Below are 17,176 nucleotides of genomic sequence, written 5' to 3' on the forward strand. Positions count from 1 at the left end.
GACAGTTGAACCCCTGAAATTAGTTGTGTAGTGTCATCTAATGTGTGCATTAGATTCCAAACATTCCAAAACAAACTGAGGCAGCTTAAAGCAATCTTTTTGTTTGTCTGACCTTTTTTTTTTTAAGTCAGATAGGTTTGTCACATAATCAGTGATACAAAGCAGGCCTGTAAGTTCCATGTGATAAACCAGAGTGGATGCAAGCATTGTTTGCCTGAGGGGAAGGCAGTGCAGATGCTCTTTCCCCATGGCCCCTGTATGTGCACATCACTAGACAATCATATTGGACTGCAGTAAGGATTGGGAAAGACTAGATGTCATTTCCACTCTTCAACTACTTACTCTGCTACTTGCAACCACTCCGCCATTTCCTCACTGCTGTAGACCCACCCTGTACCAAAGATTATTGAGTAAACAAGCACATGTCACGCAGGCAAGCAGGATCCTTGGCTTGGTTCCTGGCTGAGCTGAGTTGCTCTTGCTGCAGCTGAGGTGAGCAGGGGGAGGTGTGGACCTGAACTAGAGCCTGCTCAGAGGTGGGACACCCTGTCCTCTGCCCTGTCCCATCCAGCTTTGGGCACTGTCAGGTGATGAGAAGAAGGCGATGCGCAGCCAGCTCTTCTGGCCTTGCAAAAAGCCCACAGTATGAGGGAATCCCTTTTGGGGCACACTAGGATCTAAGGAGCTGATTTTTTACTCTGAGAGAAACAGGCCGAGCGATCCGCCCTAGTTCTCCTAATTATTCACTGCTTACTAATGAGCAGGGGGGAGAAATGTCAGTAGGTCATTCCATGAGATAGTACATCTTCTCAGCAGCTGCTTCTTGAACAAAGCCTCGCTGTTGGCCTTCACACAAGGAGGCGTGAGGCTGTAACAACGGGCCCTAGTGAGAGGGGAAACAACAAGAGAGGGAACAGAATGCTCCCTTTTTAATGCAACAACTCTGAGTGTGGAGCTGGCGGCACTGGCCACCTTCCAGACCATGCTCCTCAACCTGTCACTGTTAACTGTTAACAGACAGGCTGCATGATAAAGATGTGTCATTCATTCAGGAAAGTTAAAAGGTTCCCTTCTTCTGTAAGGGCTAGGTACTTCTAGTTTGCCTTCCGTGGTTCTGCCTCTCAGATGAGAAATACTCTCCGTGATAAAGAGGAGTGGACCATTAAGATTGTGTGGAGTGCAGATAATACTGGGACTATGAGGAATTTTGGACAAGGGGTCCTGATAGTCACGAATGACACGTCCTTTATTCAGAAAAATGGTGAGCAACCTGATTGAGCTGTAGATGTCCCTGTTCATTGCAGAGGGGTTGGTCTAGATGGCCTCTAAGGGTCCTTTCCAACTCAAACAATTCTATGATTCTATGAAATAGCCTTGACTTAATAAACTCATTTCATTTTTCAGCCCATTGTCTTGCTTCTGTGGTCTCAAAGATCTGTGTAATTGTCATCTGTACTCAGTCTTCACGTATATAAATCAAGGATCTCCATGTTAGAAGGCAGGCTCAGACATGCATCATGTCACTGTGCTTCCTATTAGTGAAGGAAAGTTGACAAACTCTTGTAATGTTTTCAGCAGCTTACTTGCCCTCCCATAACCTGCTTTGCAAGCTGTAGGAGTGTGTCTGCATGCAAGATGGTCGAGGGTGGAAGGACAAGGACCAGATGTTTATTAAAGAACTTAGGCTGAGAGAACAGATCATTTCATGTTACTAGATCTGTCTGCTTCTGGAGCTGTTGGACAGACATCAAACTTTCTTCAGACTTTGTTCCAGGGATCATTTCCTTTACTGACTTCCACAGCAAGTTCATATCAGCAAGGACGTTGGCCTCAAGAAGCTATCTGGAAGAATACGTATCCTTCAGAGGAAAAAACAGTAAAAAGATGTTGCATATATCATCAGTGGAACTTTTTCATTAGTGATGTGGATGATGGAATAGAAAGTACTTTCAGGAAGCTTACAGGGATACCAAATTGTAGAAAGCAAGTGTGTGATAGAAGGCTGCTATTCACAGAGGCCTTGACAGGCTGAAGAAATAAACTGGCATAAAATGGGCTTTCAACAAAGGCACTTGTGAGGTCCTGCATCTGGGGCAGAACAACCCTGTGCAGCAGGAAAGGTTGGGCAATGAATGAATAGAAAGCAGCATTGCAGAAAAAGACCCGGAGATCCTTGCAGACAAGTTGAACGTGGGTCAACAGTGTGACCCTGTGGTGAGGAAGGCCACCACATACTGGGCTGCACTGGAAAAACTATAGCCAACTGAAGAGAAGTGATTATTCCTTTCCATTGAGCATTTGTGAGACCACATCTGAAGTGCCGAGTCCAAATTGCTCCCCAGTACAAGGAAAACATTGACATACTGGAGCAAGGCCAGAGGAAGGCTGTCAAAACAATTAGAGTACTGGAGAACAAGATGTACAAGGAGAGGCTGATAAAACTGGGTTTATTTTGCTTTAGAAGAGAAGGCTATCAGGAGATGCTATTGCTGTCTATGAGTACCCAGTGTGGGAGCACAAAGGACCAGACTCTCCTTGAATGTTTGTGGTGATAGGATGAAGGAAATGACACGTCACAGCTTGAGAAATTCCAATTAGACAAAAGGAGAAAATGATTTCACCATGTGGGCAGACAAAAGCTAGAGGAGGACCCAGAGAATTGGGGCAATCTGTAGCCTTGGAGATATTTAAAGCTCAAATGGACAAGGTCCTCTACAACCTGATTGAATGGGTTTCAGTAGGGCCTTGGACTAGACCATCTCCATGTATCCCTTCCAGTCTCAATATGTCTATGACTTTATGAAATCCTAAAGAACATCCTAACTGCTACAATTTGGAATGTTTCTTCCAAAATTTAAATACAGGAGGTTTTGAGATGGGGGAAGAAATGATCCCTTTAAAAGCACAGTTCAATGGTGCATGTAGTTAGGAACAGCTTTATCTTCAATGTTTTTTGATGCCTCTGCACAATGAGAAAAAGGAAGCGTGTGTTTATTTTCACCTTTACAGGGACATTTTTTTTCCATAGCAACAGCATTTCATTAACGTGACTAGCTTTGCTATTGTTTGTCAGTGGTATCTAATTTGGAGGAGGTAGTTTCAGAAGCTAATTACTGATGATTCGTCACCTATAAATGTATCTTCATGCAGATGTGGAGTTTGTCATCCTATTGAAGTACAAATGGCTGTTCTAAGTTATCGAACATCATTGGAAAAGTGCAGAAGAAAAGGTGTTCTGTGTATGGAACTCCTGTTGGATTAAATCATAACCTAATTTCCTTCAGTCCCTTTTTAGATAGCTAACAGGACCCAAAGGAACACAGTCTGTCTCAGGTTGGTGTCTAGTTCAGTGCTAACCTCTAGGAACAGGATCGTTGAGGAATATAGTATTCAAAGAAAGCTCTTATTTGCTCTGAAAAAATAAGGCAAAGGACAGGTGGCTTTCCAAAGAGAAATAAAATGTATAACTGGCCAATAAAGGGTTGTTAGCCATTTCAGCTTAATTTTTCATGCACTTTGTACCCTACTTACGTTGCAAATGACTGAATAAAATTGCTCTTGCTGAACTGAACAGCTACTCTGTTGGGGGAAAATACTCAATGAAGAAAGCAAAACTTTTCAAAACTCCTAAAGAAAGAATTGCCCTTCAAATCACATAAGCAGCGATCTGAAGTCACAGGAAGTCTCAATTAAGCCACATGCTTTTCCGTGCTTTGATCAAAAATGTGGTTGTCTCATTCCATTTTTCACCAGACTGCTGCTATAACAGTTTTCCTGGGCCTGCCCCAGGCAAGTTGATTGCCCTGTGTGTGTCGGCATGCTGCACGATGTCATTAGCTGGTACAGGGCCTAAGCCAATAGCAGAGTCCATACAGGTGAGGCATCAGACCCCACGGCCTGCACTGACTTCAGGGGACGTCCCTTAATGGTCTGTGCTCTCAGAGAGCTAGGGCAAGAGGTACTTGCCAAAGTGCACAGAAGCAGCTGGTACACCGCTTTACATACCATATAGTTCTGATATGCAGTGTTTGCTGGTTTATTTGCTCATTCATAGGGTGTGGTGTGCCGTTAGAAAGCTCATATGCCTGATTAAAATGGGTGGATTTTCTCCACAAACAACTAACTATGTTGATTTTCTTGAGAGTGTATGTATATGTCACAGACTATGAACCCTTTTAAGCGACTGTTCTTACAAGTCCCAACACAAACAGACATTTCTCTTTTTTAAAAAAGAGACAAAGACTTTTTTAAAATTCAAAATGTTCTCCAGCAGCGGCTGCAAACAAGACATTGAATACTGCAGCAATGCACCCCAGAAGCAAAACAGACAAAGAAGGAAGGGTAAATTCATCTTTTTTTGATTCACATCTTCAGATTCTTCCCCTGTTAATTAGTCGGCGTGTTGAAGAGAAATATGTTCTGTCACCGTGTCTGGTGTTTTCAGTTACTCATGTTCCTCCTATTGCACATTCATTTTGAATGTGAAACAGAGAAGGCATTTCTTTGTTTATTAAGACATGCTCTTATTAGGAGCACAGACAGGAGGACACTCCCTGGGTCATGGAGTGTTTTGTTCCTGCAAAAACCATCCCCCAGTTTTTTTCACAAATGGCCCAAGCTCAGCTTTTAACCAAGTTTGGTTGGTAGCAAACACTGCTCCGGGCCAGCGCAGCTCTGACTCGGAGAAATGCTCTCCTCGCCTCTTGTCTAAGTGTCTTCTCGTGGGTTTTACGGTTGGCTTTGCTATTTTAGTAGGAAGTTAATCAGTCTTGGGCTGTTATTTTCAAGAAGAAAAGATGGTTTTAGCTGCTAAAGAGGTGCACAGGGAACTCTGAGAAACATGGTTAGTGATTTGGGAAAATGATTTCACAATTTAAAAAAAATTAATCATCAAAACTGAAAGCCTCTGGCAGTGTGATACTCTTTGTTTCTTCGTCCATTAGTAAGCAGAGCAGAACATCTGGTCAGCCTCTGTTTGCTTTCCAACCCGGATGAGATTTTCCAGCACCACGGTAACATTCCTGTCAGCCCTGAGCATTTTCTTTGTAAAAACAAAACGAGGATTGCAAAAGGTCTCACAGAACCTATGGCCAGCTGGAAATAGTCTTCTCTGAAGGTGTATGCACCCACTGTGAAGTCTTCTGCGCAGTCTGGCGGTCAGGGAGCTGCTTACAGAGGAGGTGTTTGGTTTTGTAACGCACCAGTCTGTTCCCCAGGGCATCAAAGAAGGACTGGTCAACCCATTTCTGTGAGCAGCTGCCACTCCTGGGTATGACATGCCTTGGTCAGTGCTGGCTGTGGCAGAATTCATTGCCGTGACCTCAAAAGTACTGCCTGCAGGCTCAGTTCATGAGGAAAGCTGTTATACCCATGGCATCCCTAATGCTGAGATTTATCAGCAGTACTCTGCAACTTGAGAATCCTTGTTCAGCTTAGGAAAGCAAATAATGCTGAATTGTAGATGGTACAAAGAATCATGCGAAATCCAGGTCTTTTAAAATTGGCATTTTCCACGCTGCATTTATTTTCTGTTTCTGAATTCATCGAAGGCAAAGCATGGTGGTGATTTGTTTCATGCTAAAGTTTGCAGCCTGGTGGGGCCCAGCTTATGCTGGGGGAAGGGAGAGGAGGCTGAATTGAGTCCTTCTGATCCTATTTGGGCTGAAAAGTAGCTTGCATGGCCCATAAGCAGCATACAGGTCGCCAGCCCTCAACAGCACAACATTTGCAGTGGTGGGTTGGTGACCGAAGTGCAGAGATGCCAGCTAGGATTCATCGCTGTCATCCAGGCATGGTTTGAAATGAGAAACAGAGCACAGAGAGCAGCAATCTGCCTGTTGGATTCTGACCTGCCTGGTAAATATATATGCAGCAGGATTTCAGAGTTGCAGGGAGGAGAGTTACAGAGGACGGGAGATCAGCTGCCAAAAAGCAGCTGAAACAATCATACTGAAATCCATCTGTATCAAGAGAGGACAGCAGTTTTGCTGCAGGACGAATTTAGTAGTGCTATTTTCTGCCATGCTACTTTCCCTGTGCTCCATCTCGTTGCCACCCAGCCTGGAGCCAGCTGGCAGGCCTGGGCTGTCCTGGCACACTGCATAGGGCTGTCCCACCCGGGCACACTCCTTGGCAGACCCGCTTAATGAGAAGAGGGGTTCTTAATTGTGTGGATGGGAAAAACTAGGTCCCGGTTAAGGCTGGTAGGGTTTGGGTCAGCTGTAGCCCTGTTAAAAACAACAAAGTCTGTCCTTATTCCAAATAATCCACCTGCTGCTTACATGGTATAATCGCTGAGCTTATGCAAAGTGGGTACAAAAAGCTGTCAGTGCTGGAAGAGTGCTATTTCCTTCATGCCTTGTCAGGAACGGGGACAAATCCAGCCTAATGAGGGTGGCACTGCCTGGTCATTAAACCGCTGCCATGTGGCAGCGCAAAGGAGTGAATCAAAAAGGAAAAACCTTCTTAGTGCTGTGGAACTGATGTTGTTCCAAGCTCCCATCAGCCAGATTGGCTGCAATCTCAAAGCACAGATCCCAAACACAGGAGTTGGGGAGCTCAGGTTTGTGACCAACCTTTCGGCAGCTCAGTTGGGAAAACACCTCAGTGCTGTCTGAACACAATCACCAGGTTTTAGAAGCATTATCATTACTATTTGCCCGTCACAGAAAAAAAAAAAAAAGATTATATAACCAACGATCTGTGCCAAGATTGCTTTGGAGTAGAGAAATGCTGTGCTCCAGTGCCAAGAATCTCACAGACTCAACAGAACCCACCAGGAGCCCCTGTGCTATATGGGAACTTGTGTTTATTTTAAGATGCAAGTAAAGTGGGTGAAAAATGGCTTGGTTTTTTCGTTGTTGTTGGTTATTGATGTGGGTTCCGAATGGGTGGTCTGTATGGAGGGGAACCTTTTGAAGAAAGCTTGAAAGGAGGCTGTGCCTGTCCCCCAAGACATCAGTCAACAGCATGGAGGGAGTTACTGATGCTCCAGCTTTCATCTCTTTTTCTTCTTGATGCCTAATCTAGTGTTAGCAGGGAAGAATTAGGCCTGTCTTCCCTGGGATGAATTGATTCGATTGTTTTCTGAAGCATAAAAATATTCCAGGCACACGCATGGGTGTTCAATGTGACTGGCAGCCGATGTGCCTGCACTGCTCTGGGCAAGAGCTGGGCCATGGGCTCACAGTGCTCTTGGGAGGGAGACAATCAGAAGGGCTGTGCAAACTCTCAGGCAGGGCAAATGAAACCATATTTAAGCAAATAGAAGAGCAAGAAATGAATGGCCTTTGTTAAGATAAAAATGGACACGTTTTCTAGTTAAACAAGCTGTCATTTAGGACTTGATAGCATGTGCGTGTTGGAAGGCCAACTCACATGCCAGCAGTGCTCTGGAATAAGTGGGCAGGAAACTGCAGCATCGTCTCTTTCATTGAAAGACCTGACATTCTGAATTGGTGCCCCAAGCTGTTTGAAAGCATTCAGAGACAGAAATTGGATCATAAAATCGAGGAAAGCGGACTTTCATCCATCTTTCCATCTGGAACTTAATAAAGTTTGTCCCCTTTCTTGGATTTTATGGTGCTAAAGCGACAGAATAAATAAGCACAAAAACAGATAGATAGAGGGATAGATAGGGATGGATGGATAGATAGATAGGGATGGATAGATAGGTAGATAGATAGACAGACAGATAGAAAAGCAGATGTTTTAAAGCTTAATTTAAAATAGCAGGAAGATTTTCCTTGGCTGATACAAACACCATCCTCATCCAGTGAGTATGGAACTCTAGCTACCATTAATGACATCTCAAGTCACATGTGGAGAGCAGAACAGGGCCTTAGACTATTCTTAAAAGATCAGTGACGAATAGGCAGAATGAAACCGTGAGAGCCTAGATTAACTCCAGCAAAGTCTGTGGAATTTTTCTGCAGTAACTGAGAGCTATTACTGGTTTTATGTCACCCCAGAATAAGTTTGAGGACTACCTCTGTTGTTAAATATACCCATCCCTTCCATACTCCACTAAATGAGCCACTCCTTGGGAAAGAGAAATCTCACTGCAACACCTCAAGAATAACAGCTAAAAATTATTGTAGGGCCTTAAATAAAACCGCTTATTGCCTGATTATAAAAAAACACATGATGTGCCTCACTTGTTTTGAATCTGACACTTATATAGTGATTTCCATCCCAAGGGAAAAGAGATGAAATAGGAATGGCTTCACCCATCACCAAAGGAAACTCTTTTATAGTGGAACGCGACAGCTGCTCCACCATCCATGCCAGCATTGTGCAGCAATTTCAGGTCATGGTGGAGAAGGACGTGCCCTTCAGCTGCCTTTTGCTTTAGTGTTGCTGAGGGCTGGCTGGGGAGGTGGGACCGCAGAAGGGGCTGAGGAAGAAAGTGCGGGATCATAGAGTATGAGCTTTGTGGAAAATGAAATGGGCTCATCATTCCTCTTCCATGGGCCTTCCCCCGCCCTGCAGCATCATTTGTGTTTGCAGCAGGAGTGACATGGCCACACAGGAGCTCCCAGCCCACCGTCCCTCCCTGCGTTACACGGCACCCGGGCGATGCTTGTGTCTCTAGCTTGGCCACAGCATCTGCTGTTTGTAAGTGCAGCCTGTGAAGAGCTTATTATTTTGCAACATAAACACTCAGATGGCTTTTTTTTTCAGCACGTTTTCATCAGCAGCATGAAGTTCCAGGAACACTTTTAAGATAGTGCAATTCAGAGCCAAATTCAGCAACAGCATAAGGAATGGACAATTCTTCTAGAGCCAAGAGAACCATGCCTGTATCCATTAGAGATGAATTGAATCTTAACATTGGCAGAAACAGTTTCCCTTGTTGGACAGAGTTAATGACTGCTCTGATATGTACCAGGTCATTTTGTTTGTCATCTTTGGAGTACAGAAAAGATTTTAAATGGTTTCAGCAAGATGACTGGTTCTCGGCTGCCCAGCAAAAAGGCACAAATAGTTTTAGTATAGAAAATTGCCTGTTTCTTTTTTTTTTTCTAACCAAGACAACAAACAATATAACTCTGTGTGTGCACTATTCTAAAAATATCTCAGCTCTGCAAATGTGTCTCTGATGTGGGCGGAGAAGGCTTTTAGTTTGCTGCACTCTTTGTGTGAGACAAGTGCATAAAGACTATCCAGCAAATGCTGAAAGAAAAATGATTTTCCTAATCTTGAGAAGGAAAAAGGAAGATTCTGGACTTGTGTATTCAAGGCAGCACTCCCCTTTGATAAGAGGGAGGCAATTCTTAGGCAAATGCTTAATGTATAAAACACTGAGGGTGGAGAGGTACTGCTGGGTACCATAGCTAATGGCTTTATAACCTGGCTATTGTCATGAGAAATGGTACATTCACTGTATCTGTATAGGTGGTACAAAAGAAGGGATGCCAAGGGCTGCTCAGACAGGGAAAAACAGATAAGAGTTGCCAGCTATAAGCATTTGTTGTGATATATTTCAGATCCTCAAAGCAGATAAAGATGGAACCAGTGGTTAGGGTGAGCCTTCTTTAAGTTCCCAGTGCTTCTCAGCTGGCTCAGTTGTCTCTGTCCTGCCCTTCACAACTGCCTGCAAAATGAAGAGTATGGACATACAGAGGGCAGGCACTACTGAGTGCATCAGACTTGGTTTAAGACAAGAGAGAATGGCCTTAGGACAAGAGGTAATGGCCTCAAGTTGTGCCAGGAGAGAGTAGGGTTGGATATTAGAAAAATAACTCAGAAAAAGTCATAAGGCACTGGCACAGGCTGCTCAGGAACGTGGTGGAGTCACTGTCCCTGGAGGCATTCAAGAAATGTATGGATGCAGCACTAAGGAACATGGTCTAGTGGCCATTGTGGTGATGGTTTGAGAGCTGGACTTGATCTCAGTGGTCTTTTCCAACCTTAATGATTCTATAATTCTATTGCTGGGGAACGGAAAAAGGCAGTGGGGAAGAAGCAGCAGAATGGGCTCCCTTGCTGTGATGAGGGTGCTCTCAGGGCAAGGAAGCTGCTTTGTTGAGCAGGGCTCTTTCTGATGGAATCAGAGGTGTTTCCTGTGTATATTTGTTCTGCAAGTAGAACATTTGCTTTACGTGTTCCTGAGGATAAAGGAACAATCTGTTGACTTTTCCAGTTGTTGATTGTCCTGCTTTGAAGCTTATTCCTGTTGCTTTCGTTGTTTGTGTGTCTGGATGGTGGATTAGATATACTGCTTGTTAAACGAATAATTAAACACCGGGGGCTTTAAAATCTAATATATTTAATTAATGAGCTTTGCTCACTTGATGAAAAAGATGTGTACTTGATTCATTATAAACCAAGTATAGCTTGTTCAGGAGTGAATTGTTCTGACAATTTGAAGTGTTTACTTGTTCATTATTTTCTTTCATTAAACCTCAAAAAAAAAAAAACACCCAAGCAGAAAATGAAGGCTTCGCACATTTGTTATGTACACCCATTATTAGTGTCATCTTGTGTATCGTATCACCCACATTCTCCATCTATGTGCTTTCTCCCATCTCCTCCTCTGCAAAAATGCGCTGCCTTACATTCTTGGATTAGAATTAATTATTACATTTAGATCTTGCAGTACCTGGGACCAAGGTCTGTGATGACGCCCTACAGCACTGGGTGCTGTACACGTGCAAGAAAAAGCAGTCCTTGCTCAGACAAGTTTAAATAGATCCCATAAATACAGGCATCAGCTGTAATGCCTTGTGACACCACTTAATTAGCTGCTACACCGAATTCCAAGACTAAAACACTCCTGAAGACTCTATCTGCTTCACTCTGTGCTTTGAAGGTGAGCACTGGCAAAGCATCATGCTGTATCATGGCCCATCCCATCTCCAGTTTGGGGCAGAAACCTGAGGCCCGGAGGAACAAAGCAAATCTTTCACAACGTTCATAAATGCATAATGCTCATGTAAAAACCTCCTCCAAAAGACATTTTGGCGTTTGTTTAAAATGGACTTGTCAGACTCCAGTAAGCTCATTGATCAAAGAAGTAGAGAAAGAAGAGGGCTGAGCTTAGCACAGGATCTTGCAAAAATCCTTCCTTCACTGCTGCCCAGTGTGCTGCAATGTGCTGGAGCAGTAAGATCACCTTTCTGACCTCCCATAGCCCCTCTGGGAGTGGAATCACATCCACGCTCCAGCTTATTAAACCAGAGGCTGCTGCAGCAAGCTTTGCAAATGGCCCCCTCTGACATCATTAAGAAGTGTCCCTTTGGTGTGGGATTCTGCTCTGCAGGAGCAGCTCCTAAGCTGGAGTTTGTTAACATGGCAGGCCTCGCATTTAGCTGCTCCTGCATCCGTACTCCATTGTTAGTGCAATTCCAAATGTATTTATGCCCTGGGAGCAGTAATCCTGGAGTGCCCGAACTTCTCCCAGCCCTCCCTCTCAGTGGTTCTCCCACTTTAAATTCTTGGAGTTAGGATCGTGGAATTTTTTGAGTTGGAAGGGACCCTTAAAGGCCATCTCGTCCAACCCCTGCAATGCACAGGGACACCCACAGCTCCATCAGGTGCTCAGAGCCCATCCAGCCTGACCTTGGCTGTCTGCAGGGATGGAGCACCGCCACCTCTCTGGGCAACCTGTGCCAGTGCCTCACTGCCCTTATTGTAAAAAACTTCTTCCTTATATCCAGTCTAAATCTAAATCTGCTCTCTTTTAGTTTGAAACCAATTCCCCTTGTCCCATCACCACAGTTAGGCATCTAGAGAGAAAAACAAGCACATGGTGTGATGGATCCTAAGCCAGGAGTCAAGCCCTGTGTTCCTGTTGATTACTTCTACCATCAGTTGGCTGGAGACAGCATTTCACCTCACCAGTGCCTGTGGTGGTATTCTTACTGCAATAAACATGGATCCAAACCATCTAAATTCTCCCAAAGCAGGAAGCCTCCAAATATATGAATAGTCAAGATCCAGACTGCCTGGAGAGTTACTGCTCCCCAGGCAGCTTTCTCATGTCCTCTCTCTACATTTTATGGCTTTTCCATAATAAATAGTGAGCAAAGGCTGAAAAAACAACATAGACCATAATTTCTGCTCTCCCATGACTATGAGCTTTAAGGAACACCTCTGACATCAGAAAATTTACAGCAGCATAGCTGAAGTCAGCATTTTACACTGCACTTTCAATTTCACCTCATCTTCTGTGGCAAAATGTCGCAGCTGGAGCTTTGAGGAACGTCTCACAGCACACCTGGGCACACAGGGTCGGGCAGTGCCTTTGCTGGGAGGGTCTGGTGCTAGAAAGAGAAAGAAACACATATAGCCTGGGGCTTATCTAAAAGCCAGAGAACAAGACTCTGCACAGGCGTGATGGAGTGGAGAGCCTGGAGGGATTTTCTCATCACGGCTGGGCATGATTTGCTGAGGATTTGAAGCTCCCTCCTTCTCCAGAGAGAATGCAGCGTGATGGTAAGACAAAAGTTGTCAAAGCACCTTCTCGTTCATTCTTCCCCTCTTTTTCTCAGCAGAGGAACTGTTTAGCAGCTTCCCCCTCGTTATCAACCCAGATGAGGATGCAGCTCTCTTTAAGATGAGCAGCATTGCTGAGCTTATCCCGACTGAGAGGTTCCATTGTGCAGGCAGAGCAATACCTATGCAGTGATAAGTCAATCCCCAGAGCCTCACACCATCATATATTCCATTGCTGAACCCTCAGCTTTGTCTTCCTGCTCAGGCAGTCAGCATTCTTCCACCCAGAGAAGTGTGTAACTTTGGAGGATCTATAGCCATAGGAGGACTCATGCTCTGAGGTCATGCTTTCAGACAGGGTTGACTGATCACAAGTCACTGTTCATGCCCCTGCAGTGGTAGAGCTGCAATCTGAACAAGCTCATGCAGAAAATAGTTTGTGCATAGTGGGCCAGATCCCTCCAGCCTTTATTCAGACTTTGTTTCATGTTGTTTAGCAGCGATGTGTTCAGTTGGAAATGGAGGCTCAGACCTCCTAATCCTAGATGGCAATTGGGAAAAAAAGTTGTAAATTCTCTTTTTAAAGGCTTGCATCTAGTAAAGGGTGCCCACAACTACCTTAGTACCTAGAGCCTGAAATGGTCGATAACTGAGCCACTGCATGGATATGAAGCACACAAGTTGGCAATGAAGCCAGATAGCTATAAGAGCTACTCAACAGGCTATGAAAACTGAGCTGTGAAGATGTGCATGGGCAGTCACAGCTCTTAACAGACATGCATCTCAAAAAGTCTCATGGCAAAGGCTTTGTCTTGTTGAAACCAGCGGCCCCAGGAGGAGAGATGCAATGGGAACTCACTCGTGGCTGTTGTCTCACGTGGCTTTGGGCAGCCACTGGTTGGCTCCTGTGGGACCACTACGTCAGCTTCTTTCCAAGCAAAACTCAAAGCAGATAGCTTCACATCAAGGATGAACCCAACCTTTCATTCTTAATAGCTCCAGAGGCAAAAGATCAGAGAAAAATATGTCAATACCCGTGACTTTATTGATGTTCAGTTGTGCACATGGCTTTCATTTAACAGAAGAGATCTTAGCTCTTTTCCCTCTTGCTTTCTCAGCTGGGAGATTTGAACTTTCAATAAACTCATTCTCTGGTGGAATAAGTTTGGTTTCCTGGAGAGGAGCAGAGAAAAGGAGTATATACAACCAATGCCATCTGGCAGGGAGCACTGATGCGAAGATTTGCATGGTCTTCTTGTACCATACGTGCAGACAAACTATTCCCCACGCGCTGCTGTGTGCCATGAGTGGGGAACGGTAGCTTAGTAGCTAAAAGGACAGGTTCATTAAGTAATCAATAAAATTACCATAAACCTGGAGAAATCCAGTAGTGTGCTCATCATAGCTGTCGCACAGGCACCTCTTGGCTTCCTGAGCCAAGAGCTACATAGATACCGTTCTGTTATGGGCAGTATTGTTGTTTTGTAGTGGGACCAACAACCAAGGAGGCATTTCAGACCTGCCTATCTCTATCCAAAAATAGGGCAAAGCCTCACAGCCCCCAGACAGACTCACAGCCCATATACAGACCTGGGCCCTGGCGATATTGCTATTTCTGCTTGCTCAGCTGTCTTGCACAGACTGCACAGAAGGAGATACAAGAAGCAAGTGCACCAGAGAAAAAAGAAGTGGAAGTGCAGAGCTCTGCTAAGAGAATGGGTTCCTCTCTCTGGACTGCTCAACTCCTATCAGCCTGTTAAATCTGCAGTTCAAATATTAAGCAAAAGACACCTTTGAGCTCCACAAAGTGAGATGACAGAAAGTATATAGAGGTTGGGAAAAAGGCAAATAGATGCACTAGCCCCACACATGGCTTCACTTCTGTAGCTCATTTCAGCTCTTATTTTAATTGTCTCTTTGATATGTTTCTGGTCACTGACCCATGGGAGATGCTTACAGTATCATATTTTGGCAGAAACTGCAGTGTGTGCATGGAAAGCAGCACCAGTAATATATTATTTGCAATTGACCAGGATGACATCTCTGGGTTGGCTAGGTAGACGTCATGGCTGACTGCAGTGTTCACTGCCAGGAGTCCCAGCTTGGGAGACTACATGGAAGGGCAAACAAGCAAGTCTGGAGTTCAGATTTTCTTAGACGGTGGGCTTTGACAAACCATTGCCCTTTGTGCCTTTGAATCTTTCCCCACAGTCTGTTCCCACTGGAGAAGCCCCAGGGAGGCACGCAGGAGGGGATGCTGTACACATGGTGCTGTACACATGCAAAGTGCTTCCCCAAGGTGGATTCTATGATTCTGTAAGGGACGTGGCTTAGTGTGAAAATATTGGTGGTATGTGGGCAGTTGGACTAGATGATCTTGGAGGTCTTTTCCAGTCTTGGTGATTCTGTGATTAATTTCAAGCCTTTGTGAGCTCAGAACTGCCTGGGACTGTGCTTGTGGATCTGCTGAGTTCACCTCTGCCAGGGATACCACTGTTTCCACGGCAACTCTTCATCTCCCATTTTTGTCATTCCTTTCCCTTTGATTAAACAAGATAATTCCCAGATACAGAATGAGCTAGCAGCACCCAGGTGCAGCACAGTTTGCATGAGCACTCGTTTAGAAGGGGTGTGCCACCTGATGTATCCCCACTATGGGTTGCTGCCTCCCCACCACTTGGCTTCTGCTGAACGCTCCTCAGCTCCTAGTGGGAAGGCTCCAACCTGCTCCAACCACAGGGACATCCAGAGTTGGGTATCCAGGACCACATCCAGGAGTCCTTTGAAGATCTCCAAGGACAAAACTTCACAACCTCTAAAAGACTGTAGGAGAAGGACAGTAACAGCCCAACAGGCATGTTTCAATAAAGCCTTTCTTGACTGCAGCCACTGCTTCAAATCACTCAGATGCACGTTTTCCTTTTCCCCTACAGTTGGCCATGGCCAGAGCGAGGGAGATCGGATGGTTGTCTCCGATTTCCACGTCTTCATCAGGGACAGCTTGCAGCACATTGATCTCATGAAAAAGGATCATCCAGGGCTGCCCATCCTCATCCTGGGGCACTCCATGGTAAGCATCGTCCCCACCTCTCCTTGCTGGGTACAACTGATTTGTCAGCACGCCTTACCCCACAAGATCTGCCTCCAGTATACCTAGCCCTTAACTTCTCTACCTGGATCATGGCCCTAATTAGCGCCCATTTACAACAATGGACCTGTTATTTAGCAGGACGGTTCAGTCACACTGGGAACCTGATGAATCCTACCACCCCCCATGTAGCATTGGATTTCTCCTTTCATTTTACCCAGTAACCAGAAGGGTAAGCCCTCCAAAGCTTTGTGAGCAGCTAGGGGATGAAGCACGAAAGCATCGTGTAGCCTCATTCTGTTAAACAACCTTACAGGAAAATGCACCAAGGATTAGGGCTGCAAAAACAAAGGCAATGATTTGGTGAACAGATCTGAAGTCTGGTTCAGACAGCACGGGCCAAATCCCTTTATTCAAGCGAGCAGTATTCCCATTGATGTCATTGATCTTCTCCCCCTGCCTTCCCGGAGGAGAGAAAAATGAATAAGTGCTTTGGGATTCTGCCCATGCTCAGATAAACGATTGTTCTTGCATAAGAACGCATGGCATGCTCTGAAGTGCTCGCCGCGCTCCAAAGCCGCAGTAACAAGGAGCTAATTTCCCAGCGAGGTCTTTCAGATGCTTCTCGCTGCTGCTCCATTTAACGAGCCCTTGCTTCTCCAGCAGCGTGGAAGATCACCAAAGATTTCCCTTGGCAACTAATCCTGTGCGAACTTCCCACAGCAAGCCAGCCAAGTGCCTGCATCCCCCAACCCTCTCTCTATCCTCGGGCTGAGCCTGGCCGCGTTTGGCTCAAAATGATGTGCGGGGTGCACGGTGTCAGGCTGGGCTGGAGGGGTTGGTGACGTGGACAAGAAGAGTAATTCGCAGTAACAAGTGAGGATTTCTGCATGCTGGGTAGTCCGGGCAGAATTAGTTTGCTTTTTTGAACTAAACCTTTCCAGTAACAGGATTACTATATAAGCAAGATGCTGTGATGTGCATTAAGCCGAGTTATTTGGCATTGCAGGGAGGAGCCATCTCCATTCTGACAGCCAGCGAGAGACCCAGTGACTTTTCAGGCATGCTGCTAATCTCTCCTCTGGTGGTTGCCAGCCCAGAAGTTGCCACCCCCATCAAGGTAAGAGCCAACCCCCAGTGAACCCAGTCATCTCTTCCACTGAAGGAAATGTATTGAGAACTCCAGCCTTCTACCCTTAGGACAAGGGGAAATGGTTTCAATCCAAAAGAGAGGAGATTCAGACTGGATATAAGGAAGAAGCTTTTTGTTTGTTTGTTTGTTTTTACAATGAGGGCGGTGAGGTACAACTTGCTCAGAGAGGTGGTGGTGCCCCATCCCTGGAGACAGCCAAGGTCAGGCTGGACGGGCTCTGAGCACCTGATGGAGCTGTGGCTGTCCCTGTGCATTGCTGGGGAGTGGGACCAAATGGCCTTTAAGGGTCCCTTCCAACTCAAATGATTGTATGAGAACACCAAACCCACTAAGATAGGTGCCACCTGGATGCCAGTCAGTTCATTGCTTTGGAATGCCTCTCCCACAGCTGCACCCACTATTTGGAGGGGAAGTGAATCCTGAACTCATCCAGAAAAGCTTATTTAAATGGGAGTCAGAGAGCAATGCACCACTGGAGGTGGCAGCAGACTGTGCTG

The 17,176-nt window shown here is 45.3% G+C and overlaps 1 protein-coding gene across 4 annotated transcripts in view; it reads left to right on the forward strand.

The window, feature by feature from the left end:
- The window catches only part of MGLL (monoglyceride lipase), a 90,192-nt gene that overhangs the window by 60,155 nt on the left and 12,861 nt on the right, over positions 1 to 17,176 (forward strand). For all 4 annotated transcript variants that reach the window (XM_021409263.1, XM_021409264.1, XM_021409262.1 and 1 more), the window contains 2 exons: positions 15,372 to 15,508; positions 16,536 to 16,646. In XM_021409263.1, coding sequence (XP_021264938.1) covers positions 15,372 to 15,508; positions 16,536 to 16,646 — 248 coding nt within the window. The remainder of the gene's footprint in view (positions 1 to 15,371; positions 15,509 to 16,535; positions 16,647 to 17,176) is intronic.

This window comes from Numida meleagris, chromosome 11, assembly GCF_002078875.1.
Source record: "Numida meleagris isolate 19003 breed g44 Domestic line chromosome 11, NumMel1.0, whole genome shotgun sequence".
Taxonomy (NCBI): Eukaryota; Metazoa; Chordata; class Aves; order Galliformes; family Numididae; genus Numida; species Numida meleagris.